The sequence below is a fragment of the Nannospalax galili genome, unplaced genomic scaffold (assembly GCF_000622305.1).
Source record: "Nannospalax galili isolate Female #2095 unplaced genomic scaffold, S.galili_v1.0 scaffold842, whole genome shotgun sequence".
Classification (NCBI taxonomy): domain Eukaryota; kingdom Metazoa; phylum Chordata; class Mammalia; order Rodentia; family Spalacidae; genus Nannospalax; species Nannospalax galili.
In genome coordinates this window covers 133,783-161,216 of record NW_008349291.1, presented here as the reverse complement: position 1 = coordinate 161,216, position 27,434 = coordinate 133,783, and the positions used below count along the sequence as shown (strand labels likewise).

Sequence of the window (27,434 nt, the reverse complement as noted above, 5' to 3'; positions counted from 1 at the left end):
GAGACATGAACAAGCACCTCCTCACCCCAGATAGGGAACTGATGACAGACCAAAGTAAGGGTACCACCAAAGTCCAACCTGGTGAACCAGTGAGTTTTATGGGGGTTACTTATAGGAGCAGAAATGACTCAAAGACAGCTGCATTACCAAAGCTCACCCCAGCATGGGTGATGGCTCTCAAAAGCTGGAAACATGGAGTGCACTGCACGGTTTGCAGGTCAGGGACCGTCTTTTCCAGGCAATTCAGTTGGTCTGAGACTCTTTTAGGCAGCTTGGCTGTTCTAAGAGTCTCTCAGCAGTCCTTAGGACTTAAGTCTGCTTGGGGAGGGAAGGGATATAGTGAATGTTGTTGGTTTCAGGGACTTCCGAAGATATTGAGTTATGTACTTTCTGAGTATAATGAGCTTCCCTAAGCAGGATGGAATGTTTCACCTCTCCTTAGAACATCCTATTGTTGCTATGCAACAACCGCCTGATCTGGGTCCTGGGAGCCTGGAAACTGTTCTCAGATCCTCTGGAAGAGCAGCAAGGGCTTAACTGATGAGCCATCTCTCCAGCCTCCTTTAAGAAATTTGGTGTGTGTGTGTGTGTGTGTGTGTGTGTGTGTGTTTTCACATGCACATGTACATACTCACATGCCCTGGTGCATATTGTGGGAGGTCAGAGGAAAACTTTAGGCAGCCAATTCTCTCCTTCTACCATGTTGTCCCAGGGATTGAACTCAGGTTGTCAGGCTCAGTGGCAAGTACCTTTACCCACTGAGCCATCCAACCAGCCCCTTGACTAATATTCTTCAATGTGCAATGAATAGGGGTTGATAAAACAATCTGGACTTATTTATTTATGTGTGTGTGTGTGTGTGTGTGTGTGTGTGTGTGTGTGTGTGTGTGTGTGCCTGTGCGTGTTTATATGCGTGCATGGAAGAGCTCTGTGTCTCTAAACGACAGTTTGGAGGAAATCTGCCAGGTGAGCAAAGATTGGATTGACATTAAGGGCTTCAGTATTTTCTCCATTTTGTTCTGTGTCCCTTTCATGGCAAGTTAGCGGTGAATTTATCTGAAAAACGTTGTGGGCTTCATGTAAATTAAATGGGATTTGAGATAAGAGAAAAAAAAAAAGCTGAGAAAGAGAGACCAAAGCTAATCTTGAGATACTTCCAGTATTGCAGTTAGACTGTAGTTCTGGACCCAGACTCGAGGCTGAGAGACTTTAGGGTCTCTATTGCGAATCAAAAGACAGCAACCGGGGCCAGACAGTGGTGACCAACAGACCTAGAAAGGCTGATCCTGGATGCGCCAGGTGAGGACTACATATCCCAAGGTCCATTGCGGCGCGAGCACCCGCCCACCTCCGATAGGAACCGGAAGTTCCAGGAGTGTGAATTGAGTGAGGAGCAGAGGTGGAATTCCTGGCGGGCTTCGAGTCGGAGTTTAGTCTTGGCTTGGGGAGGTCCGTGGGGTGGTGACCGGTCGGCGCCCGTGTGCACTGGCATCTGTGGAGCTGACACGCGTATTGTGTGTGAGTGTGAGGAAGTGGGGACTGACTGGGAGGAGGCTGGGGGAGGTATGGGAACTGGAAGTGTGCTTGGGTGCGAGGACGACGCGTTGGACTGTGATGTCCCAGCGGCATGTGGGGGACAGCATGGGAATGAGTGAAACACCTGAAGTGGTTGGGGAGTCGTGTCAGCCACCTGTCCTCACGTGTGGCAAAGCCCCAGGATCCCCAGAAGATGTCCCGGCAGAGGCCATTAAGACGCCTTATAGACGTGAGAGCAACAGGTGGTTTGGGTGTGCTTGAGATGAGAAGATTGAAGTTTGAGGATGATGATGGTACCCACGTGCTGGAGGAGGGTGTCCCTGGTCTCTAGTGCTGGTAAACTCCCATCTAAACATTTGGAGGGTCACTTTGGTTTAAAGTGTGGAGCTGAGTTCAAGGACTGACTCCCCCAGAGTCACTTCGTAGGACCCTGCCGTCAAGGTCTTGGTGTGTCCAGGAATTCAGAGGAGAGACTACCATCCATTAGAGCTTGACTTCTGGGTGTGGTACTGCTGCTCAAGGGCCTCAGCATTTAGTTTTTTACCTATCGGGTCCTGGTCCTATCATGGTAGACTCAGACTTGGGTGGTAGATATAATCCACAACTTCATCTTGAAATGACGATTCTCAGCATACTATGGCTTAACACCTATCATTCTTCTCAGACTTCCCTTGCTTCCCTTCCACCACAGCTCGCTGGCCATAGTAGTAAAGAGGGAGGGAGGGGACAAGGATTGTTCTTCATAGCCCTTCTGGTCTTTGCTTGCTTCTGTGTGTGCAGCGAAAATAGCTAATGTTTACTGAATGTTTACTATGTGCCAAAGTCTTAAGACCATTGTAAAGTAAGAATTACCTAGTCTCAGGGCTGAAGAGTTGGCTCAGTGGTTAACACTGGCTGCTTTTGCAGCGGACCCAGGTTTTGTTCCCAGTACTCACATGACATCGAATGCCAGTCTGTAATGCCAGTTCCTGGGAATTTGGTGCCCTCTTCTGGCTTCCACAGGCATTGCACACATGTGGTACAATTGCATGCATGCAAAAACACTTATAAAATAAAAATAAACAATTTGGAAAACTCAGAGTTACCTGGTCTCCTTTTACAGATGAGGACTGCAAAGCATGGAGAGAATAAATAATCACTAGTAAGTGGAAGAACCAGGATTCTGGTCCAGTACAGGGTGGCCCCAGGGTCCTCATCTTTACTGGCTTGTCATAATCCCTCAGTAACTGCCTAAGGTAGATATTCTTAACACCCTTTGACAGTTGACTCTGATGGCTAAATAACTTTAAGAGTTCAGACCCCAAACTTCTACTTCATGTGTTTGGGTTTTTAATGTTTTTACCTTTATGACTCTTAGTTCTTTTGTATATAATGCAGATTATAATGTTATATATTTCATAAGGCTTTCATAAGGCTTAAATAAGTTCCAGTATGTAAAACACTTGCTATACTCCCTGCCACACAAGTATTTAGTAAGTGTTCATTCTTACAGTAATCCTTTGTGAGGGCAGTGGAATTTGGATTTTAAAAAGTCAGAATTCAGTATGTTCCCCCTTTATGATTGAAGGAACAAGTACAGGGGCAGGAGGCAAGGGACTTAATCAAAACTCATTTGTTGGGGATGGAAAGATAGAAAGGTTAGCAGTTAAGAGCACTGGCTGCTTTTGCAGAGAATCCAGGTTCATTTTCCAGCACCCACATGGCAGCTAACAATCATTTGTAATTCCAGGTTTACCGATCCAGGCCTCTCTTCTGTCCTCCATGGGTATTGTACAACACACAGTACACTTATATACACATAAAATTAAAAAACAAAACAAAACCTCATTTGTTTAAGCAAATTGAGAACCTGGGTCTTGTGGCAATTTTCTGAAATCTACGAGGGGTGTTTGTTGTACCAAAGTTATAGCTTCTGGGGGAACATGACAGGAATTTATCTCCTCAAATCTAGCTGCACAGGGATGTCTATTTTCTGGTGTCTGCTTGGGTCAAGAGCAATGGAGTCAGGCAAACCTATTTTCATGACTGTTTCTCATCATTTATGAGCTGTGTGACTTGTAAAAAAGAGATGTCATATAAAATGGTGAAAGTATCCCCTACTGCCTTCGAAGATTGGGGAGATTAACAAAATATTACATATGCATCATGTACCATACATCTCTGTTAATGTGTGGGTGTGTGTGTGGGAGAGAGATTGAGAAACACTGAGGGATTGATTAGTTGTCCTTCACCCTTGTGTTGTAGGTTTCCCAATCACAGCTGGCCTCTCTCTCTCTCTCTCTCTCTCTCTCTCTCTCTCTCTCTCTCTCTCTCTCGTGTTTCTGAGCTGTAGTATTGCTACTTGACTTCCACAATTTCTTTTCCTCCAGGTGTATGCTCTTAAGTGAAGTCCTCTAAAGAGTCAGGAAGAAGTAGAAGTGACAGGAATTGAGCTTGTTCAAAGCATGTCCCCGGTGAGTTAGTATCTGCTCTTTCCCCATTCAAATGAAGTCTCATGTTTCGGATTTAGCAATATTTGTTTTCCTCTGAAAATTAGCTGCTGAAGACCAGGGGCCTGTTTCCCATTTCCTCTAATTCTGATAAGAGAATGATGACATGGACTCAGTTCATGGACTCAGTTCATTTTCATTATTTCCCTTTCATTTGTTTTTCATCAGAGAAATGACCGAATGCAAGCTTGTCCTCTGTGCTCAGTTTCTATAGACATCAGAAAGCAAGTGTAATCCTTAGGAAAAATTTGAGAACTATTATGCACCTGGTCCCCAAGAGTGCTTGCCGTCTGTTACAGATATGAAGAGGCAGGAAACACTTATACAGCATTGTAAGTGCTGCAGGCAGAAAATAAATTCTCTGTGGAGTCGTGGGAAGGAACTTTGAATAGCCATATGGTAACACTGGCTGGATTTGAAAAATGACGCCTCTTTGTCTAGATTGGTAAAGCTCTGGGACGGTCCACACAGTCTAGCCGGAAGTCCATGTTATCGTTGCTCCTTCTTGCTGGAGCAGGAAGCCGAGCACTCGCTTCTTCAAGCTGGTATGGGAACCTGAGAGAGAGAAGCTCAAAGTGGGGTAAGGCTCTGAACTCACCCAGTCACCAGCTTCCTCCAGCAAGGCGCCACCTCTTAAAGTTTCCATGACCCTCCTCAAACAGGGCCACCAGCTGACCAGGTGTTAAAATACTTGGAGACTATAGGGGACACCTCATTCAAGCCCCCACCTGAGGGATCCTTGTTCAGGATATAACATGCCCAGTTAGATCCCTGGGGAGAGAGGAAAGTGTTGGAAGGATGTCCCGGAGGAAATGATTTTTTTTTTTTTTTGGTCTTTTTGAGACAGCATCTCCCTGTAGCCCCACCTGTCTTGGAACTCACTATGTAGACCAGGCTGGCCTCGAACTCAGAGAGATCCACCTGCCTCTGCCTCCCAAGTGCTGGGATTAAAGGAGTGCGCCACCACGCCCGGCTGAAGTGATTGTTTTAATGAGCCCCTTGTTCTATGGGTAAATTGTTGCCAGTGTTTTGTTCCTTGATACTGTGTTAGTGATCACTGTTTTTAAAAAAAAATATCTATTATTTTTATTTCTATGTGTTGATACAGTGTAATGCCTGCATGTAGGCGGTGCACCTGTGTCCTGCAATGCCCATGGAGGTCAGAAGAGGGCGTCAGATTCCCCTGAAACTGAAGTTAGCTGTCGGGTGGGTGCTGGGAATTGAACCTGGGTCTTCTGCATGAACAGCTAGTGCTCTTAACTGCTGAGCCATCTCTCCAGCTCCCTTAGTGATTATTCTTGTAGTGTATTGTTACCCTCATTTGTTGTTTTAAGCCAAGTTCCCAGTTATTCTTTTCTTATGGCTTCCCAAACATTTTTCATTGTAATTTTTATTTTTAATTTATTTTTATTTTTATGTGTATTAGTGTTTTTCCTGTATGTATGTAAGTGCACCCATGCCGTGTAAGAAGAGGGTGTCGGATCCCCTGAAACTGGAGTTAAAGATGGTTGGTAGCCATCATGTGGGTGCTGGTGAGTCCACTGCAAGAGCAGCCAGTGTTCTTAACCACTGAGCCAGCACCCGAGCCCCAATTGTAATATTTGTATGAGTAAAAATGGAAGCTTAACAGCTTTATGTTCTCAGTACGCTGCTTGGCGAGTTTCGTGAGTATATTCATTATTATACAAAATCATCAGATTTCATTTATAAACTTAGACAGTCAAATGAAAGTAATTTGGAGTTGTTACACTGTTTTTATTTTTATCTCAAAAACACAACATGGCCATAGGGCGCCAGGCTTTCTTGGGTGTAATGCCGGGGAACATGCACTCTTCAATGAAGCTTAATTCTTAGAAGATTTCAGCATTTTCGATAAAATGCTGCTGTCATGTGTCAGGGAGAAGTACTTTGACATGGGCTCCAGAAGCAGGCTGCCCAGCTCTACTGAATTTCAACCACCTAAGTCGCTCCAACTGTAAAATGGAGAGCCATGTGAGACCCCGAACACTAAGATTGTATTTGTGTCATCTTAGGGCTTAGTGTCATTCACAGACACAGCCATAAGCTTCTCTCAAGATGAGTGGGATGAGTCTTGCTGAGAGAAGTCTGTACAGGAAGGTGATGCTGGACAACTACGAGAACCTGGCTGCTGTGCGTAAGCATAGCCCTGGCCCTCCTCTGTTTCACTGTTTTCATGGCCTTAGCATTGTCCCGCATGGTCCTGCATAGTCCTGCAAGGGGCACTGTCCCATTTCAACCAGCTGTAGCTCTTGTCTTCGCACAACACTGTCAGTTTTCATATTTTATATGCAGGTCTTTGCGTTTCTAAACCAGATGTGATCTCCTTTTTGGAACAAGCAAAGGAACCCTGGGTGACGAAAGGAGGCCTGTGCCTGGGTGAGTGCAGGACATCAGAGGTGTCGGAAAGCCTTTTTTCAAAAATTTCTTCTCAGGTATTTTTGGAAAATGCTTCTCAAATTCCTTCCCAAATTGATACCAGTGGTATAACCCACACTCCTAATTCTGCTAACGTTATACACTAAAGTCAGTGCCCCACAGATGTTTGCCTAGTTCTATTTAAGCTTTTTGTTGTTGTTGTTTGTTTTTGTCTGTTTGAGACAGGGTCTCCCTGTGGCCCCACATGGCCTAGAAATCTCTGTGTAGCCCAGGCTGGCCTGGAACTGGAGATCTGCTCGCGTCTGCCTCCCAAGTGCTGGGATTGAAGGCACGCTGTCACGCCTGGCCTGTTTAAATCTTTTTAATAAGCCTAAAGTTTAACATTTCTGAACTCTTTAGATGAACTTGCATTTTTTTTGAATGGCTTTACGTAGTTTCCTTTCTTTAAAAAATGAGTTTAGATGGCCATGGTGGCACATGCCTGTAGTTTCAGCATTTATGAGGAGAAGCAGGCATTCAAAACCAGTCTCAACTAAAAAGTAAATAAAAGTAGAGTGAGTTTATTGTTTAAACATGTATTACAGCTGTATTCTTCCTTCTGCCTTTTATTTTTCTGTTTTTTATTTCTCTTCTCTCTTGTTATTTATTGTTATTTTATTTATTACAGCTTTTTTTTTCTTCATTTCCTCTCACAGCACCCTGTCTCTGGAAAGGTTTTTATCTCCATGAGTTGTTATTCTTTATATCTTAATATATTTTTAAAATTTATATTTTAAAATTCATCCAATTAAATTTCATAACATTACTGGAGATCTAGCTCGCTGGGGGGGGGGCAGAGAGATTGATTCATAACATCATCCTTTCACACCCATGCAAAAGATGAAGCAAGTAGTCCAGGAACATTAACTCTTTCTTCTATGTTCACAAAGTTCTGGCCTACTTTATTTTTTCAAAAAAATTCTTTTTCTCATTTTCTCTCTTTGTATCAGAGCTGTTTTTTTCTGGTTCAGGAAGGTAGAAAAAAGACTACAAGATGGGTGTGGTCAGGAGTGGGCTTCACGTATGATGCCCAAGACTTCTCTGGCCTGTGCTTTGATCTTTCCCTGCTTTCAGTTCTTACAGTTTTAGGAAGATGGTTGGTACTTCCTTGTGGCTTCAACTATGTGCATTAATAGCTAAGAAATAATTCACATAACTGTTCTGGTTAGTTTCCATTGTCAACTTGACACAACGAAGAGTCTCGTGGGAAGACAAGACCTCAGTTGAAGTTTCCCAGCTCAGATTGGCCAGTGGCTATGTCTGTGAGAGATTGTTTTGATTGATGACTGATGTGGGAGGGCTCAGCCCACTGTGGGCAGCACCCTCCGTAGGTGCTGGGCTGTGTAAGAAAGCTGTGAGCCAGAGAGAGAGCCGGTCAGCAGCACTCCTCTGTGGTTTTGGCTTCAGTTCCTGCTCTGACTTCCCCAGTGAGGGACTGTGACCTGAAGGAGTAAGCGGACATAAACCCTTTCCTCCCCTAGGTTGCTTTAATCAGAGTGTTTTATCATAGCAGCAGAGAAGTAACTAGGACAGTAAGCAAACATCAAATTCAGGGCACAAGGAAAAGAGCAAAGTGAATTAAGGAATGCCAAAATAAGTTACAAATAGTCAAGTGTCCATCCAAAGATAAAAGTAGGAGCAAATGAATTAAAAAAGAGTAAATCTAATGAAAATAAATATGTGTGTCTTTAGAAAAGCTAGTAAAACATGAGCTCAGGACAAATAAGGGAAAAATGTATAAAGCCACAAATGCAGGGGATGAAAAGAATCATGGGAAGGGCTGGGATGTGGCTTAACTTGTACAAGGCCTTGGATTTTATTCCCAATCCCCTCACCCTATCATACCCCCCAAATAAATAAAACAGAGTCATGTGAAGCTAGTTTTGTCAATCTCTCTGACCATTCTGAAGGTCTGGATGAAATGGATAATATTCTAATATAGAGATGTAAATGAACACAACTGATGTCATAAGAGGCCGATCCAATGCCATGAAAGAAATATGGAAGGTAGTTTATGAACGCCTCCCCCAAGAAAATACGCCACCATCCCAGGTAGTTCCATAAATTAACCCATAAAACATTTAAGGAGAAGTATCTTCAACATTGTTTTAAAATAGGATATATAATAAAAAAGAGAGCTTAAAAGTAGTTGATGAAGATGGCATGATGATATTTGATCCCAGAGTCCACCAAAGCACCAAAAAGAAAAGAGCTGGGTGTGGTGGCACGCAATTTTAATCCCAGCACTCTGGATGCAGAGGCAGGTGGATAGGTGGATCTCTGTGAGATCAAGGCCAGCTTGGTCTACATAGTGAGTTCCAGGTCAGCTGGGGCTATAGGGAGACCCTGTCTAAAACAAAGAACAAAAACCAAAAACCACCAGAGAAAGTAAATTACAAACAAATTCCAATTACACATATTGGTGCAAAGTCCTAATTAAGAGGCCAAATGGCATAAAATAACAGTGGCTCCAGGATGATGATGGCTTATTCCAGGGGTGCATGGATGGTTGTGTCATCTAATCTTATTTAAGAAATAATCAAAAACCCTCTTCTGGATTTCAATAACTATTTGATTTACAGGGTTTCATTCTAACATTTAATAAAGGAAGCATCTGTTTGTTAATATCTTTCAGACCTGGAGTCTGTGTGGGTGACGAGAGAATTGTATCCAAAACAGGACATTTATCAAGAAAAACTATCCCAGGCAGTAATTTTGGAAAGACTTACAAAGCGTGACCTTGAATGGTCTACCTTAGGAGGAAGTTGGAGATGTGGAAATTTGTTTGAGAGTGAGTGAGTCAGTCAGAAAGCAACATTTAGGCAAGACACAGTAACTTATATAGACACCATTATTGTGAAGAGAGACCATTCTACCAAATCTGGGACAAGTTTTCATCTTAATGCATCATCTTATGTAAAACAGATTTCTCCTATGGAAGAGAGGATACACTGTTTTGAAACACATAAGGAAATGCATTCAGGTGTCAACAACCACAGACAAGATTCTGGAGAAAAAAAAGGTTCTAAGATGTAACGACTGCGAGAAAACATTTAACAAAGTCTCAACCCTTACTCTTCACCAGAGAATTCATACTGGAGAAAAACCCTGTGAATGTATTGAGTGTGGGAAGGCCTTCAGCCTGAGTGCCCACCTTGCTCAACATCAGCAAACACACACGGGAGATAAGCCCTTTGAATGTGCCGAATGTGGGAAGGCCTTCAACCAGAATGCTCATCTTGTTCAGCATCAAAGAGTTCACCCTGGTGAGGAACCCTATCAGTGTAAGCAGTGTAATAAAGCCTTCAGCCAGCTTGCACATCTTTCTCAACACCAGAGGGTGCATACTGGAGAGAAGCCCTATGAATGTATTGAATGTGGAAAGGCTTTTAATGACTGTTCATCCCTAGCTCATCATGGTAGAATTCACACTGGGAGAAGACCCTATGAGTGTCTTGACTGTGGGAAAGCTTCCAGGCAGAATGCCTCTCTCATACGCCATCGGAGATATTACCATACTGGAGAGAAACCCTTTGTATTGATTGTGGGAAGGCTTTCACCGATCACATAGGACTTATTCAGCACAAAAAGATTCATACTGGAGAGAGACTTTACAAATGTACTGTGTGTGGGAAGGCTTTTAGCCATGGCTTATCCTTGACTGTACACCAGAGAATTCATATGGGAGAGAAACCTTATGAATATAGTGTCTGTGAGAAAGCATTTAGCCACCATGGCTTGCTCACTCTTCGTCAAAGAGTTCATACTAGAGAGAAACCCTTTGAATGCGAGGAATGTGGGAGAGCTTTTCGGCAGACCACACACCTTGCTCATCATCAGAGAACTCATATGGGAGAGAAACCTTATATATGTGAGGAGTGCAGCACATCTTGTGCAGCATCAGAAAATACACACTGGAGAGAAGCCTTATGAATGCCAGGAATGTGGTCAGGCCTTTAGTCAGATTACACACCATGTCCAACACCAGAGAGGTCAGGCTGGTGCAAAGCCTTATGAATGTAATGTTTGTGAGAAAGCCTTTAGCCATTGCAAGTCCCTTACTCTACATCAGAGAATTCATGCAGGAGAAAAGCCTTACTAGTGTAGGGAGTGTAGTAAAGCCTCCAGCCAAATTGCCCATCTTATGCTACACAGGAGAATTCATGCTGGGGAAAGGCACTGTGGATGGAGACTGGAAAAGCCTTCAGGCAGAGTGCACATCTCGCTCATAGTCAGCAGACTCATTCTGGAGAGTCACCCTCACATACTCCGTTGTCTCTCCAATACCACCAAACCCTGTAGTTGCAGTTCTCTAAATGCCTTCTTTTTCAAGTCCATATGTACTGCTCAGAAGCATTTCAAATCATAAAAGACTATCTTGAATCCATTTATGAATTATTCCATTCCAGAAAAACAAAGTAATTCTATAGCAATATATGCCCCTAAGCTAAATATCATTTACATTGTAGTGCAAGACACAACCATCTCATTTAGATTTCTTCAGTAGCATGAGAGTATTGCTCTTCTTGCCCCTCTTAAGTGCATTTTAACACTACAATCAGTTTGATCTTATAAATAAAAAAGTTCATGTTTCCTTTAATTATTTTTAAAGAAATAGTCAAAATTTAAAGACTTTGCACACAATCCTGGGTATATAACTAGTGGTAAATAAATGTTAGCTGAGTAAAAGTTTCCTCATATTCAGCTGTAAGAAAGGCCCAAAGTAGGAAACCTACCGTTTTAGAGCAGAGACTTGACTTTGCTGAATGGTGGTAGAGTTGAATACACTTGGAATTGAAAGATCGATGCATGAGGTCAGGTGGCGGCATCACATTCCTTCTGTAAGGATGTAAGTCAACCGTTGATTAACTCCTCACCCGACAGAAGAGAGAATAAGTCAGAACAGTTTTGTTGTTGTTAGCATATAGGATTATCCAGGGGATGGTGTTAAAAACAAGCCAGAACACGTGAGTACATGAATAATCACACAGTAAACTGGAACGGCAGTTCAGTGCTTTAACCTTAAAAAAAAAGGCACCACAGACAATTCAAGGGTTGTTTGCATTATTCTAGAACACTGAAAATAAAATGTTCCATCTTGTTCCGAGAGATTGACAAGACATAAGAACAGAAAAGCACAGCACTTAGTTTAGAATATACATTTTAGTTTTGTTGTTTTAACTATAAAGTGTGGTGGGGTGTCAGCCTTCAGGAGATGTGAGGAGAGTTCAAGGTCAGTCTGAGCTGCACAGTGAAGACCCTGACTGAAAGTAACTAATAGAAAAGCTAATAGGCACGTCTCTGTAGAAGTAGTTAGGAAAAGGTGTTTCTCGAGCTAAATATATGAAGTCATTGGTATTACAACAGTCCCAAGGTATTTTTTTATTTGTTGAAAATCTGATTTTGACAATGTATAGATTTGTGATTATAGCAAGAGATGGAGTTTACTGTTGTGAACGCAGTACTCTCAGTTGTTGTCGAGCATTTAGTCTTGTGTCAGGCATGTCTTCGGGTGCTGGGGATACAGCATGGGACAAAATGGACAGTTTGATTTTTGAGATTTAGTGGAAGTAAACAAAAACTTCAGTACTATGTGATAATTATATGCTATGCACCATAAAGATACATGATCTGGAGAGGGTGATTAGGAGTGCTGGGTGTGGACTCCCCATTATTCCTCCAGCTGGATATTGCAGGCAGAACATGAGGGAGGAACCACAGCTGACTGTCAGAAACACAGGTGCAGTGAGAGCATCCTAGTGGTCTCAGTGCAAGTATTCATGGTACAAGTGCTGAAGGGAGAATTGGCTGAACCAGGATCATGGTAATCCTGTCACTCATGGCGATTAGAGGCTGTGGACGGTGAGGATTATATTTTTGTATTGTGTGTGTGTGTGTGTGTGTGTGTGTGTGTGTGTGCGCACGCGTATCTCCAAGATATTCACATTGGATAAGCCACTTCCCATCTCATACCTCTGTGCCTCCATCAAAAGTGAAAAGGGAGTACAAGGCTCCATTTAAAAAGTATGCATTCATTGGCTCTTAGTGTATTCCTAGAGCTGTGCAATCATCACTGCAGTCACTTGGCAAATATTTTCATCAAAGGAGCCCTGTGCCCTGTTTATTATCTCACCTTGCAGGGAGACTTCTTTTTTGGAGCTGCCAGAGCTCCTAGGTTTCTTCTTGACATTGTCCTTTGACAGTTTAGAGTCCTGAGAGGGGATCTCTTAATTAGAACACAGGGCTGCTAGGAAAATGGGCTTTTGTCAGACTACCTCACTTCTGATCCAGACAAACAGTCTAGGGGATGGAGAGTCTTATTTTCTTTTTTAAAAAGTTTTATTTTTGTGTGTGAATGGATGCATGCAGGTATATTTGTGCCACAGCACGTGTGAGGAGGTGGGAGGACAGCTCTTGGGAGTAAGTTCTCTTCTGTCATCTTGTGGGATCTGGAGGTTGATCTCAGGTCATCTGACCTGTGTACAAATACCTTTGTCTGCTGAGCCATCTCATAGGCCAAACACCCCAGACTATTCTTGCTCAGGGCCTGTGGTGGGACTTTTCAAATTTCCTGTATTTAATTGCAAAAGATTTCTCATCTCAGTAGGGAAGAGATGGGTTGAACAAATGGCATTGGGGCACTTACCTGACTCATGAAAAACACAGATCTGTGCCTTGCACACTAATGGAACCCTAAAAGGTTGGCAATAGAGATATATGGAAAAGTATATGGAAAATTTGCAGTAATGTAACCTTGGCTTGAGAGGAACTTTAAGCATTACAGGTCATCAAGAAGTTGATGTCAGGTTCCATGAAGTCAATGTAGTGGCAAGCACTTGTTGATAGACAAAGGAGGAACTGAAAGAAAACAAAGGGGCACAGTCCCTGGTATCCAGAGTATTAGTACAGGACAGGGGATGAGTTGTAACACTTGCCTAGCTTGGGCAAGAGCCTGGGTCTGATCCCTTGTAGGTAGTAACTCTGGCAATGTAAGTGGAAAAGTGCAAATCCAGTTCACAGAAGATGAAATAGAAGCAGTTAAGGGCAATTATTCAGGATCACTGATAATCAAGGAAATACAGATTAAAGTGATAATATATAAACTTTGTCCCCCAAAGATAGTTTTCGAGTTGTGGCAGTTTGACAGTATCCTCTATTGGCAACTGCATGAGAAACAAGACCGTTTCCATGTTGGTTATATACGCTCCTTTGTGTATACCATTGGAATTGGAATTCTCTAGAAACCAAGTGTACAAAGGTAGGTGTGATGATCAGTTTTTTCAGTGTGACACAGACCAGAATTACTAGAGAAGAGAGTCCCAGTGAGTGGTTGTCTACTTTGAGGTGGCCTGTGGGTGTGTCTCTAAGTGATCCACTTAAGTTAGTTGGTGTAGGAGGACCCAGCCCGCTATGGGCAGCACTACTCCCTAGGCAGGGGTCCTGAGCAGTGTGGAGTGGAGCAGTTGAGCCGAGCACAAGCAACTAGGCCTGCATGTATTCATTTCTCCCTGCTCCCCACTGCAGATATGATGTGACCACCATCATATCCACTATTCTGTCACCTTGACTTCCTGCCATGATGGACTGAAACCTGAAGTTCTGAGCTAGAATAAACCCTTTCTCTTCCAAGTTGCTTTCCATCGGGGTATTTTACCACAGCACCAGAAATGAAACTGAATAGTAGGTAAATGTAAAATAATGAAAAGACATGTGACGGTGAACTGTTACAAACACCCTAAGGACTCACCAACTAAGGTAACAGATAATTATGATGTAGTCATCTAGTAAAAGCTGTTGGAAAAATATAAAAGTATGTAGTCATACAGATACAGGTAAATGATTTTTTTAATGCATACCTGGATTGTAATATAAATTCATGATATTGGGGGCTGGTGAGATGACTCAGTGGTTAAGAGCACTGACTGCTCTTGCAGAGGAACTGAGTTCAACTCCCAGCACCCATATGGTGGCTAACAACCACCCTTAACTCCAGTTCCAGAACAATCCAACACCCTCTTCTGACCCTCATGGACATTGCATGACATGGGTGCACTTACATACATGTAGGCAAACATTAAATAAAATATAAAAAAATAATTCCATGATGTCAAAAATAAAATAACATCACAGGAGGCATCTCTTTCTGTACATATTTTCCCATGCTCCCTCTTGGCTGTGTGTTGCCTTCCTTTTCATTGAATAACTGGCTAAGAGTTACCGTATGATTCTGATGAACCTGGCTAACCATGTTGGCTCTGTAATTTGAAAGGCACTTGGGTCTGCATCGTCAGTGGCAGCTCCCTCAGGGTGATGCAGATTCTCTTGTGATTGTGACCTTGGGCAGCACCCTGGCTTCCTTCTTTCTGTGTCTCTAATTCCTCCAGCTGCTCATTATCCTTCCAGTAATTTATTTTTGGCTTCTTTTGTTCACCTTTTTGCAATTAAAGAAACCTAACCAGTACAGAATTTGGCCTGAAGACTGACAAGGCTATAGAATGTTTGGAAACCGGAAGTATTTGTGTGGCGCTTCAGATGAGCATGCCCCCCATCGACTCATGTGTTTGAACACTTGGTCTCCAGTTGGTGGCGCTGTTCAGGAAGCTTATGGAACCTTTCAAAGTGAAGCCTTGCTGGAGGAAGGGCTAGGGATGGGCTTTGAGGTTTTATATCCTGGCTCTACTTCTTGTTCTCTCTGCTTCCTGTGAGAGGATGGAATGTGTTTTTGGTGCTTCCTGACTTCCAGGGTGTCCTCATGCTCCTACTGCATGCCTTCCCATGATAGACTGTTACCCCCCCCGAAACTATAAGCTAAAATAAACCTTTCTTTTCTTAAGTTGTTTTTGGTCATGATATTTTGTCACAGCGGCAGAAAAGTAACTAAACAGTAAGGGGATTGGTTTGAGGTCGTGTGGGACAGGTAAGGCACCTGTTTATTTCTTATCTATGTATATCATGAATTGCACTGGGAAAACACTCATCTGAGTTATTAGTGGTAGACACCTGGGATGAATAGGGGTCTACGGTGTAGGATCATGGCAGTTTGGGAGATACCAAGCAAAGTGCTTGCCATGTGTGAGGACCAGGGTTCAGATCTACTACACCCACATACATGCTGTGAGGGTGTGGCAGCCCTCCTGTGATTCCAGCACCTATAAGATGGGGGTTGTTTGATTTATGAGGACAGAAAAAAGAAGGAGTTTAAAGTTTAGAAATAAGAACCAAAGTCAGACCTGCAATAGGCAAGGAATTTGCTCCCTGAATTGAATCAGGAAGCCCAGCAAAGGACTGGCAGCTCTTTTCCTCCAGGAATGATTATCTGCACTCTGAACAGGGAACAGTCTGGTCTTCTATAAGAACTCTGCTGCAAAGCTGCAAGAGTTAACTCTGTGCCAGGGTCAGTCTGGTGTCCTTGGGGGTCTCTTTTCTCAGACAGGCGGATGAGTTATCTATAGCACTAAAGGAGACAAGTGGGCTCCACAAACAGTTTCTCTCAGTCCAGGGAGTGACCAGTTGATAAGGCTTGAGCAAGGCCAGGCTGCCAATTTAGGGCCAGTTAGACCCTTTAAGGGATTTATGGCTTTCCCCAATGAGGCTTGTGGCTCTTCTGCAATTCACATATTCTATCAGGAGTGGGATGCCTAGAGCAAGCTGGCTAGCCAGACTAACTGAAACAGGAAGCTGTGGGTTCGGTAAGATTATTGCCTCAACAAATGAGGTGGAGAGAGGGCAAAGATGCTTGCCATCAACCTTGGGCCTCTGCAGACCTGAGAGATGGAGATGGCCCATTTCTCCTAATTCACCCTCTCCTCCTCTTCCCTCCTCTCTCTCACACCTCCTGCCTAAGCTGCTGTTTTCATCTCCTTCACTTGTTAGGTAAATTTTATGTGTGTGTGTTTGCTGCTTATATATAAGTGCACTACATGCATGCAGTGCCCATGGAGGCCAGAAGAGGGTGTCAAATCTCCTGGGACAGGAGTTGCAAATGGTTATTAGCTGCCACATGGGTGCTGGGAACTGAATCTGGGTCCTCTGCAAGAGCAGCCAGTGCTCTTAACCATTGAGCCATCTCTCCAGCCCCTGCTTTTGTTTTTTGAGACAGGTTCTTATTATGTAGCCCAGACTGGCCTTGAGTTTGCAACAATCTTCCTGCTTCAGCCTCCCAAATTCTGGGATTACAGGAATGAGCCCCTCTACTGTACTTCTTGAAATTGTATTTTGTGATTTCATTAATATGCAGACAAATATAATCCAGGCTAGATTTCTCACTTGTTTTTCTTATGATTGTTAAAAGGAAATCAGACCATTTTCACAGGCCCTGAAGGTGTGTGTGTTTTATTATTTTTAAAAATATTTATTATTTTTATTTTATGTGTATGCATGTATTGCCTGCATGTAGATAAGTGCACCTGTGTTGTGCAATGCTTATGGAAGACAGAAGAGGCTGTCAGATTCCCTGGAACTGGAGTTACAGACAGTTGTTAGCTGCCATGTGGGTGCTGGGATTTGAACCTGATCTTCTACAAGAACAGTCAGCGTTCTTAACCACTGAGCCATTTCTCCAGCCCCATATTTATTATTTTTATTTTACATGTATGAGTGAGTGTATTGCTTGCTTGTAGGTAGGTGCACCTGTGACGTGCAGTATCTGTGGAGGTCAGAAAGAGGTGTCATATCCCCTGGAGCTGGAGTTATGAACAGTTGTTAGCTGCTACATTGGGTGCAGGGAATAGAACCCGGGTCCTCTGCAAGGGCAGCCAGTGATCCTAACTACTGAGCCATCTCTCCAGATGCTTTTTAAACTGGAGAAGAAGACAAAATGGCCCCAAATATCATAAAGGAGCCCTGGAAGCAACCAACACAGGCACACGGGCTGCTGGGAACAGAGCCCAGCTTGGTATCTGTACAGCTGGCTCCTCGTTCATTGGCTTCCTCTGAGCTTGCTGGCATGGGATTCCTTTCTTTCATTTCCATTGTTTTAAGTGGGGATTCCCTTGGGAAGAATCCTGGAGCCTGGCCTCAGCTGGGTGGAAAGAGAAATATCAGGATTTTCCATCTGTCTGCTGGTTAATTAGTGGGGGTGGGAGGTGGGGTGGGGGTGTGTATGCTCTGGAACACAGGTGCTGGAATGTAGCCTCGAAGGACTCAAAGATTGAGCCAGAAAGCCTGATACTATAGATAATATTCTATAGAGGCAGTATTTGGCGCTTTTTTTTTTTGGTCTTTTTGAGACAGGGTCTCCTTGTAGCCCCCCAGCTGGCCTGGAACTCACTATGTATACCAGGCTGGCCTTGAACTCGTAGAAATCCACCTGCCTATGCTTTCTGAGTGCTGGGACTAAAGGCCTGCACCACCACACCCGGCTTTAGATATAGTATTAGACTGATTTCTAATGACATATTGTTGTACTCATAAACGAATGCATCTCTCACTCAGCAGAGACGATTCCTCATACAGCCTATGGTGATTAACAAAGAGCCAACTGGCCAACGTGCAGAGAATAAGAAACTGCAGACTGCTTATTCCTGAATAGGACACCTCTACCAAACTACCTCCTGAGGCTCAGGGATCATTGTAGAAGAGGGGAGAGAAAGATTGTAAAAGCCAGAGGAAGTGGATGACCACAAGGGAACAGAGTTTTCCAGACAGCTGGTCAGTTACGCATATGAACTCACTGTAATGCTGACAGCATGTACAAGTCCCAAGGGTAAGCTCAAGCCAGACAAAATCCCAGCATAGACTGGGGGAAGCGGGTACGTAACCAAACCCTGTCTGAGGAACTGCTGCTAACTGATGACTTTCGGGAAGGAGAGATTCAGTATCATTTAAGGGTGAGACTCTCAGTAGGTTGACCAGGCTCCAGTGAATGAACCCACATCGAAGGGCATGTGGGGACACAAATCTGTATATGTGTGTGTGTGTGTGTAATACACATCAGATTTGTGTCCACAAATATATATATGTCATATATATGAGTCTAAATTCTAGATGTCAAGGGTGACAATTAGGAAAAAATGTGATGTAATGAGCTGGATGTGGTGGCACACACCCATGATCCCAGCACTCAGGAGGCAGAGGCAGGTAGCTCTCTGAGTTGTTCAAGGCCAGTCTGGTCTACATAGTGATAACCTGTTGTTGTTGTTGTTTACAAAAGTGTAAAGATACATTTAACAACTGAAAATACAAAACCTACTGGGCCAACTACTCCATGAGAAGTTTCAAATGTAGGCTGGGGCTGGGGATGCTGTGCAGTGTAGAGTGGTTGCTTAGTAGGCATAAAGCCCTGGGTTCAAGGCCCAGCATCCCATAAACCAGGGGTGGTGGAATGCACCTTTTATCTTGGGACTAGTGAGGCTGCAGCAGGAGGATCAGGAAAGATCCTTCTTGGCCACAACATGAGTTCAATGTCAGTCTGGCTAAAAGAAGCAGTCTAGAGCTGGATCACACTGGCTTTAATGCTGCAAAGAATTCAAAGTCAGAGCCTCTTCATCCTTTTGGAGACTGGAGATCTGCTTCAGGCATCTGTATTTCCTGAGAGTGTTCATTCTTGAATGATTTGTGAAGCTCTGGTCTCCCTGGTGACCAAACCTTTGTTCATTCATGCATTCATTTAGCAATTTTCAAGTGGAGGTGGATTTTATGCTAAGGACTTGTTCTTAAAGAGCTTTTAAAATTCAAAACCCACACAATTCAAGATTTGGCAAAAGTAATGGGTATGTCTCTTCCTCACCTAAAGTGAAACTAAAATAAGAAATGCACAGAATAGCTTTGGTTACGTTTTAAAATATAAATGTTTCAAGAATTTTTAAATTGCATCATTTCAAAAACTGCCACTTAAAGCTCTATTTCTAAAAGTTCATAGTGAGATGTAGACATGAGTACATAGTATATGCATAATGAGATGTATATAAATCAACAATCCTATCTCTTTTTTTGAATATGTGTGTGGTGTGTGTGCATGTGTGTATATGTGTTTGCATGTGTGTACATGTATATGGAGGCCTGAGGTTGATGTTAGTTGTCTCACTCAGTCACTTTCCACCTCTATATTCTGGGGCAGGGACTCTTACAGAACCCAGAACTCATTATTTTGGCTAGTCTGGCCAGCCAGCTTCCTCTGGGGATTCAATTTCCACACCCCTTGGCTGGATCACAGGCTGGCTGCACCTGTGCTGGGCTATGAATCCCAGTCCTCGTACTTGTGCAGCAAGCACTTTACTCACTGAGCCATCTCCTCAGTCCCCAACAATTGTATCTTCTTGTGACCCTCACCTAACAATAGAAAAGCTAGGAACCTACCCCCAAACTCATGGGTACATTCTCCACCCTATCACTCTGCTCCCCCCAACCCAAGTGCATCCTGGGCTTGTCTTACTGTTAATTTCCTTTTATGCATTCCCTCTAAGGCTTTTTTGGAAAACTCTGTTAATAAATTTTAGTGGGATTTTTTAGCACGGCCCCTACTGTTTTAAGAAAGAAAGCTGCCTTTAAAAATGACTCTGCCGTTTTTGTCCTAACTAGCTTTCATCCCACACTCTTCACAGTCTCCAGAGAACTGTTTCTAGGCAACAGCAGGGCTTTTCCCAGGCGGGTGGTTACTTGAGGTGGGTGGTCGTGGTAGGGAAGCTATTCTGTATAGAAAATAAGTACTATAGGCAACACATATAGTAACCAGTCTGAGACTAGGGGCAATAAAGATACCATCGTTCAGCACCGCGGACAGCACACTGCCTGCTTGTAGCAAAGCCGGCGCCCCGTGTTTCAGCACCGCTGACAGCATTACAGTGGGTTACTCTGCCAAAAGCCTTGGTCCCGTTTCCAGAACCATGGACAGCGCACAATACACTCGTGCTGGCTCCTCCCCACCACATGGGTTAGCACCATGGACAGTTTATCTGTTACTTGTTCATTGTGGATTGGACACATCCTGCTGTATAAGGTTTATAGATTGCTCCGGGGAGGATTCTGCATCAGAGAAAGTCTTTAACACCTTAATGAGCTGCTTCCTGAGCACACCCCTAGAGTCTCTAGCTAGGCATATTTCTGTCATCCAACACTCCTGGATCACACCAAGGAAGGCACAGATGCCACAAAAGGAACTGGGATTTTCCTGCAAAACCCCCAGCCCCACTCAGTGCACACTACAGGATACTATTTGCTCTGGCCCACAGCCAAGGTCTTCCTAAATTCATCCCTTGTCGAGCCCCATCTGCCTGTCAATCCTCTCTGCTCCACTTGCAGTGTGAACCCCAAATATGTCCACAGCTGTCATCCCCACCTCCACATTACTGAGGCCATCATTGCTTCTCACCTTGATTACAAGAGTCTCTCAAAAAATCTTTTGGACACACTTTAATAATGTAAATCAGAGTCTCACACACTTCTCTGTACCCTGCTAATGCTTCTCAGCAAACCTGCAATCAAATCCAGAGGCCTTCCTGTATTTCAAGACTCTAGTGCCTTTCTGAATTTATATCTCATCCTGTTATTTTCCCAGACACTATGGCCAGCCACACTGCCCTCTTTATTGATTCATTGGTACCTGATACTCATTCTGCTGTGGATTCTTGTTTAACTGGCTTCTTCCTGCCCTTCAGGTCTTGAGCTCAAAGTGTCACCTCTTCAAAATGTGTTCCCTGGGCTATTGTTGTAAAAACACCTGCCTAGCCTGATTCTGGCCCTGGGTTCCATTCCCAGAACCTCCTTCCCATGAAATGGAGAGAGTTAGAGAGGAAAAAAAACTTTCCTTGACCATCTCATCTAAAGTGGTCTCAGGGTTATTATCACACTGACCCATTCCTTAAACTTACTAACCTTTAGTATGAACTGTATTTTATTCTGTCACTTGACTATTGTGTACTCTCATTGTTAGGGTCAGTGAGATGGCTCAATGGGTAAAGATGCCTGCTGCTAAGCCCGATGACCTTGAGACCCACAAGTTGTCCTCTGGCCTCTGCAACTGTACCATTGTATGCACACATATGCACACACAAAAAATTAAATACAATAAAAATATTTTTAAGAGAACATATGTGAACTAGAGAGATGACTCAATGGTTAAGAGTGTGAGACTGTGTACCTTTCTTCTAGAGGATCCAAGTTCAGTTCCCAGCACCCACATCTGGTGGCTCACAACTGCCTGTAAATCCTGCTCCAGAGGATCCAATGTCTCTGCCCTCCAAAGGCACCTGCACTCACATGAGCACGCGCGCGTGCGCGCACACACACACACACACACACACACACACGCACAGTCCTCTGACCTCCATGTGCATAGCGGGACATGCAGCCCCTAGTACACATAATAAATAAATGAAAATGAAAAAAAAACAAATAAAAACAAAATATAAGTGAAGTAAACAGTATTAAGAGGTTTCATGAAGACAGAAGCTGTCAGAAAGGTGGTACCCACTGAGGCAGAAGCATGGCCAAAGTCGAGGAAGGAAATGTGAAAGGAAAGTAATGGAGTAAGATTCCAGACACTCTCTCAGCTGTTTTCTTGCCTTTCTGAAAGAAATGCCCGAGGCATTCATTCACTCATATTCTTTCATAGAGTTTCTCCTCTAAGAACTCTCAGAATCAAAACCAGACCTACCCCCCATGTTGAGGACTTGTGTTCAAAAATTATAATGGAGGCTGAGAAGATGTCTCAGTAAGTGAAGTGCGTACTGTGCAAACATAAGGGCCTGAGTTGAACTCCTAGCACTCGTACAAACCAGGTGTTGTCGTGGCATACACCTATACCCTGGAGCTGGTGGAAGACAGACAAGACAGGTATTCCAGGGACTCAGTGGAGTTGAACTCCCAGCACTCATGTACAAACCAGGTGTTGTCGTGGCGTACACCTATACCCTGGAGCTGGTGGAAGACAGACAAGACAGGTATTCCAGGGACTCAGTGGAGTTGAACTCCCAGCACTCATATACAAACCAGGTGTTGTCGTGGCGTACACCTATACCCTGGAGCTGGTGGAAGACAGACAAGACAGGTATTCCAGGGACTCAGTGGAGTTGAACTCCCAGCACTCATATACAAACCAGGTGTTGTCGTGGCGTACACCTATACCCTGGAGCTGGTGGAAGACAGACAAGACAGGTATTCCAGGGACTCAGTGGAGTTGAACTCCCAGCACTCATATACAAACCAGGTGTTGTCGTGGCGTACACCTATACCCTGGAGCTGGTGGAAGACAGACAAGACAGGTATTCCAGGGACTCAGTGGAGTTGAACTCCCAGCACTCATATACAAACCAGGTGTTGTCGTGGCGTACACCTATACCCTGGAGCTGGTGGAAGACAGACAAGACAGGTATTCCAGGGACTCAGTGGAGTTGAACTCCCAGCACTCATATACAAACCAGGTGTTGTCGTGGCGTACACCTATACCCTGGAGCTGGTGGAAGACAGACAAGACAGGTATTCCAGGGACTCAGTGGAGTTGAACTCCCAGCACTCATATACAAACCAGGTGTTGTCGTGGCGTACACCTATACCCTGGAGCTGGTGGAAGACAGACAAGACAGGTATTCCAGGGACTCAGTGGAGTTGAACTCCCAGCACTCATATACAAACCAGGTGTTGTCGTGGCGTACACCTATACCCTGGAGCTGGTGGAAGACAGACAAGACAGGTATTCCAGGGACTCAGTGGAGTTGAACTCCCAGCACTCATATACAAACCAGGTGTTGTCGTGGCGTACACCTATACCCTGGAGCTGGTGGAAGACAGACAAGACAGGTATTCCAGGGACTCAGTGGAGTTGAACTCCCAGCACTCATATACAAACCAGGTGTTGTCGTGGCGTACACCTATACCCTGGAGCTGGTGGAAGACAGACAAGACAGGTATTCCAGGGACTCAGTGGCTGGCTAGTCTAGCCGCAATGGTGAGATCCCGGTTCTGTGAGAGGCTTCATCTCAAAAAACAACATGGAGAAGTGATTGAGGAAAAAAAGCATGCCAAACTCTGCTCTCCATGTGTGCACACATAAATGAGGGCACCCATAAAATCTGCACACATATGCATACAACACAAACACACAGAAAAATGTAAAATGAATGATAATTTGATGGACACTTATAAAAAAATTTTCTGCTTATATATGTGTGTGTGCATATGTGTGAGTACATCTATACCATGGTCCCAGTGTGGAATTCAGAGAGTAACTTCTGGAAGTCTGGTTCTTTCCTTCCACCATGTGGGCACCAGAGTTGAGCTCAGGTCATGGCTGCAAGTACCTTTATCCACCAAGCCATCTCCCTGGTCATTGATGGACATTTGTTAGACACCTACTTTCCATGAGAAATGGGCACCAACTAACAACTCTCACAATAATGTCTCAGAGGTAGGAATTATCACTGTCTCTATTTCTTCACCTAAAGAAACTGAGGCCCAGTTAACTCACTTCCTGATGTTTCACACTAGTCTGTACTTTGGATCTGCATCTAGGGGTCCAGCTTTTGCCTCCTGCATGATGCTGTGAGCTGGGACATCTCCCCGCATCAGTCCTTACACTCAACACCTTGTAACCAAAGGAAATAGAGTTGAATAGAGTGTCTTATTTGGCCATTCATTTCTCTTCTGTCTTTGTGATGGCTGGAGACCCATCTCCTAATTTTCTAAACATAGAAAGTTTCTCTTAGTAACCATTTAAGATGGAAAAATAAGATATATGTGCTTGAGAATTCAACACATTCGTAAATGCATTCTGATTATTCTCTCCCCCTTTATCTGCCTTTCAACCCTATCAAGCCCCTCTCCCATCTCCCCCAGGCCCTTTCCAAGACTCAAGACTTTTTGTTTTATTTTGTGGCCCACTTAGCTTAACTATGGTCATCTATGTGACTGTTGGATGGATCTATCCATTGGAGACTGATGGGGTCATCAGTGGGTGCACTGATTGAAGGTAGTGATGTCTCTGCTTCCCAAATCTATCAGTAGCAAATAGCACCACAGTAAAGGGTAAGGCCCCCCTGAGTTCCTTCTCCAACATGTGCTGCTTATAGTTGTGATCTTTTGGAGCTAGACAAGCTAACTTGTCCCAGACTCCACCATGTTTATTTATTATTAGTTTTTTGAGAATTTTGTATAATATATTTTGGTCACATTCACCTTCTGTAAAACTATTAATTAGTTTTCTGTTGCTGTGATACAACACGATGACCAAGCCAACTTATAGAAGGAAGAGTTGTTTTGGTTTATGGTTCCACAGGGATGGTTTTATCATGGTGGGGAGGGCATGGTGGCAGAGGTGATTAGATCAGAAGGCTGAGAGTTTGCATGTTCAAGCAGGCACAGGAAGCAGAGAGATAAACTTAGTAGGGCAAAGCTATGAACTCAGAGTCCACCCCCGGTGACATGCTTCCTCTAGTAAGGCTGTACCCCTAAAAGTTCCATGACCCTCCCAAACAGCACAGCCAACTGATCAAGTGTTCAAATACTTGGAATCCATGGGGAAAATTCTTATTCAAATTACCATACCCCTCTCTCCAAATACTTCCCAGGAATCCCCTTCCTTACCCACCCAAATTTGGGTCCCTTTTTTTTTTTTTTTTTGACTCAAGTCCAATTTGTGCTGGCCATCTACTGACGTGTGGTGAACCTCCCAGGGGCCACATTCTTTTTTTATTTTTTAAAATAATTTATTGAGAATTTCATACATGCATATAAGGTGCTTTGATCAAATCCATGCCCATTCCATCCCCTCCAACTCCTCCCATATCTCCCCATCACTTTTTTTTCTGATAACTTCATGTACTTTTTCTTCTTTTTTTAAATGGGGCTTTTGGCTACTCTAACCTATCCCCCTCTGAAGAGGTAACCCTAAAATCTTTTAAGGATTAGAAAAAAGCTCCCAAATACTCTGGACATTTTTGGACTTTGGAATGGAATATGTTGCTAAGAGGCCAGAGGACATTGTGAGTTTTAGCTAAGAGGTTACCCAACTTGTGGATAGGGAATCAGGATGCAGACCTCTCTGGTTCTTCCATGCTGAGCAGGGATGCAGGGTGAGGCAATTGGAGTACCCCTTCAGTGGGTCTATCTAAAAGAATTCCAAATTGCATAACTCTTATCTCTAGGGGGAAAAGAAACTCTTTGAATTTTGAATCGTGAATAGGAGATGTGAAGGAAAAGGAAAGGCAAGAGGGAGGAGGTCCTGGCTCCTTTCTTTTACCAGTTCCGGCTCTGTGAAGATAAGTCAAAGGTCCTGTTTGACCATGTCTGACTTCACTTGGAAGCATAAATGAGATGTTTCCCTGGAGGGCTCTTCCTCATTTTTCTTTTGTCTTCCAAGGCTGGATTAGTTGGCTGGGAAGAGTGGCTGGATACTCAGGTGAGGGTCCAGTGACCCTGTTTGGTACTCCTTTAATGAATGAGCACAACTGTCAACAAGCCCAATTGTGACTATGTTTAGTGATCAGGTTCAGCCAAAGTCATGATGATGGTAGCTATTTCATGCAGAAGGGACTGCTGTATATTATCATCTTATTAAAAGGACCACCACATGGAGGCAGGATCAAGGAGGTAGGATCCAGGGGCTGTCAGGCTGTCCCCTGGGTTCTCAGGCTCCCTGGTATTTGGAGGCTAGATGGAGGCCAGAACCCAGCACTCTCTGGTGGTCTGCTGAGCTCTGAGCTGCTACCCCAATGGAGGTCTGAACCCACCCTCCTCCCATTCCCATATCCTTTTAACATCTTTTACATTTTCACTTTCTTTCTTTATTTCTTTCTTAAATGATTATGAGACATAATAGCATTAACAAATAAATTTTCCATCTGTTGTGAGAATTCTTTTCCTGGGGATACTAAGCAATTCTTATTTCCTTTTAAGGTTCTAGTGTCAAGCCAATGTTTGGTTAAAGTTTTACTGGGGAACCAATGAATTTACTGAGCTTACTTACTAGGATAACTGAGGGGTTGATGAGGTGTATGTATGACCTGAGGGTGTGCATAGTATGCACACTGGAAAGCCTTTACCCAGCATGGGTCATGCCTTCTCTTCCTAGCCTTCCCCAGATTGTATACTTTAGCCCTCCCTAAATCCAGGAGACCATGTGTGATTAGGGCCAAGTAACATACAGTTGGCTGGAAAGAGTGGCTGGATACTCTGGTGAGGGTCAATGACCCTGCTTGGCTTGGGGCCACACTCTTAAAGAGAATGGATTCTCCCTCTCCCAGAAGCTATCAGTTGCTAGCAGCTCCTCAGTTAAGGATAGAACAGCATGCTCACCTCCCCCTCCATGCTGGGATTTTGTGTGACTTGGGCTTGTGTAGGTCTGTGCATGCTGTCACAACCTTGTGAGTTCATATGTGTAACTGCCCTGTTGTGCCTAGACACAGATGAATGTATTCATCTACAACCTCAGGTTCTTTTCGCCCCCCTTCTGCAATGATCCCTAAGCCACGGGAGAAGAGGGTGTGATATAGGTATCCCATTTAGAGCTGAGTACTCTGCAGGCTCTGATTCTCTGCACCTTTACCAGTTATGGGGCTCTGTGTTAACTATCTATTGCTCAAATAAGCTTCTCTGATGAGGATGCACTCATCTGTGGGTATAAGTCATCAGGAGTCAGTTTAAAAATATTTTATTTATTATTTTTATTTTATGTGTATGAATGTATTGTCTGCATGTATGTAAGTGTACTCATGTCATATAATGCCTGAAGGGGACAGAAAAGGGCATTGGATCCCCTGAAACTGAAGTTACAGATGGTTGTTAGCCACCATGTGGGTGCTGGGAACTGAACCCAGGTCCTCTTTAAGAGCAGTCAGTGCTCGTAACCGCCGAACCATCTCTCCATTTTTAACTGTCAACTTGCCGCAGCTTAGAGTCATCTGAGAGGAGGGCCGCCACTGAGGCATTAGACTGATCTATGGGCATGTCTGTGGGGGGTTGTCTTGATTGTTAACTGATAGAGGATGGGCCAGCTCACTGTGGGAAGCACTGTTCCTAGGGCAGGTGGTCCTGAGCTGTATA

The 27,434-nt window shown here is 43.8% G+C and overlaps 2 protein-coding genes across 4 annotated transcripts in view; both read left to right on the top strand.

Moving 5' to 3' along the window:
- Positions 1 to 1,378: 1,378 nt before the first annotated feature.
- The window catches only part of Smim17 (small integral membrane protein 17), a 45,451-nt gene continuing 19,395 nt past the window's right edge, over positions 1,379 to 27,434 (top strand). The window contains exons 1-3 of one of the 3 annotated variants that reach the window (XM_029570171.1): positions 1,379 to 1,518; positions 3,906 to 3,989; positions 6,360 to 6,422. The gene's annotated coding sequence lies outside the window, so the exon portion shown is untranslated. Of the gene's footprint in view, positions 1,519 to 3,905; positions 3,990 to 6,338; positions 6,423 to 27,434 lie in introns of all 3 variants that reach the window. The other 2 variants (XM_029570170.1, XM_029570172.1) reach the window with 2 other exon arrangements.
- Znf470 (zinc finger protein 470) lies at positions 1,642 to 11,061 on the top strand. Its single transcript, XM_029570198.1, is given in 10 exon segments — positions 1,642 to 1,778; positions 3,926 to 3,989; positions 6,059 to 6,108; positions 6,110 to 6,180; positions 6,339 to 6,422; positions 9,097 to 9,476; positions 9,478 to 9,991; positions 9,994 to 10,342; positions 10,344 to 10,644; positions 10,647 to 11,061. Coding segments are annotated over 10 exon segments (2,067 nt in total). The 3' UTR covers positions 10,764 to 11,061.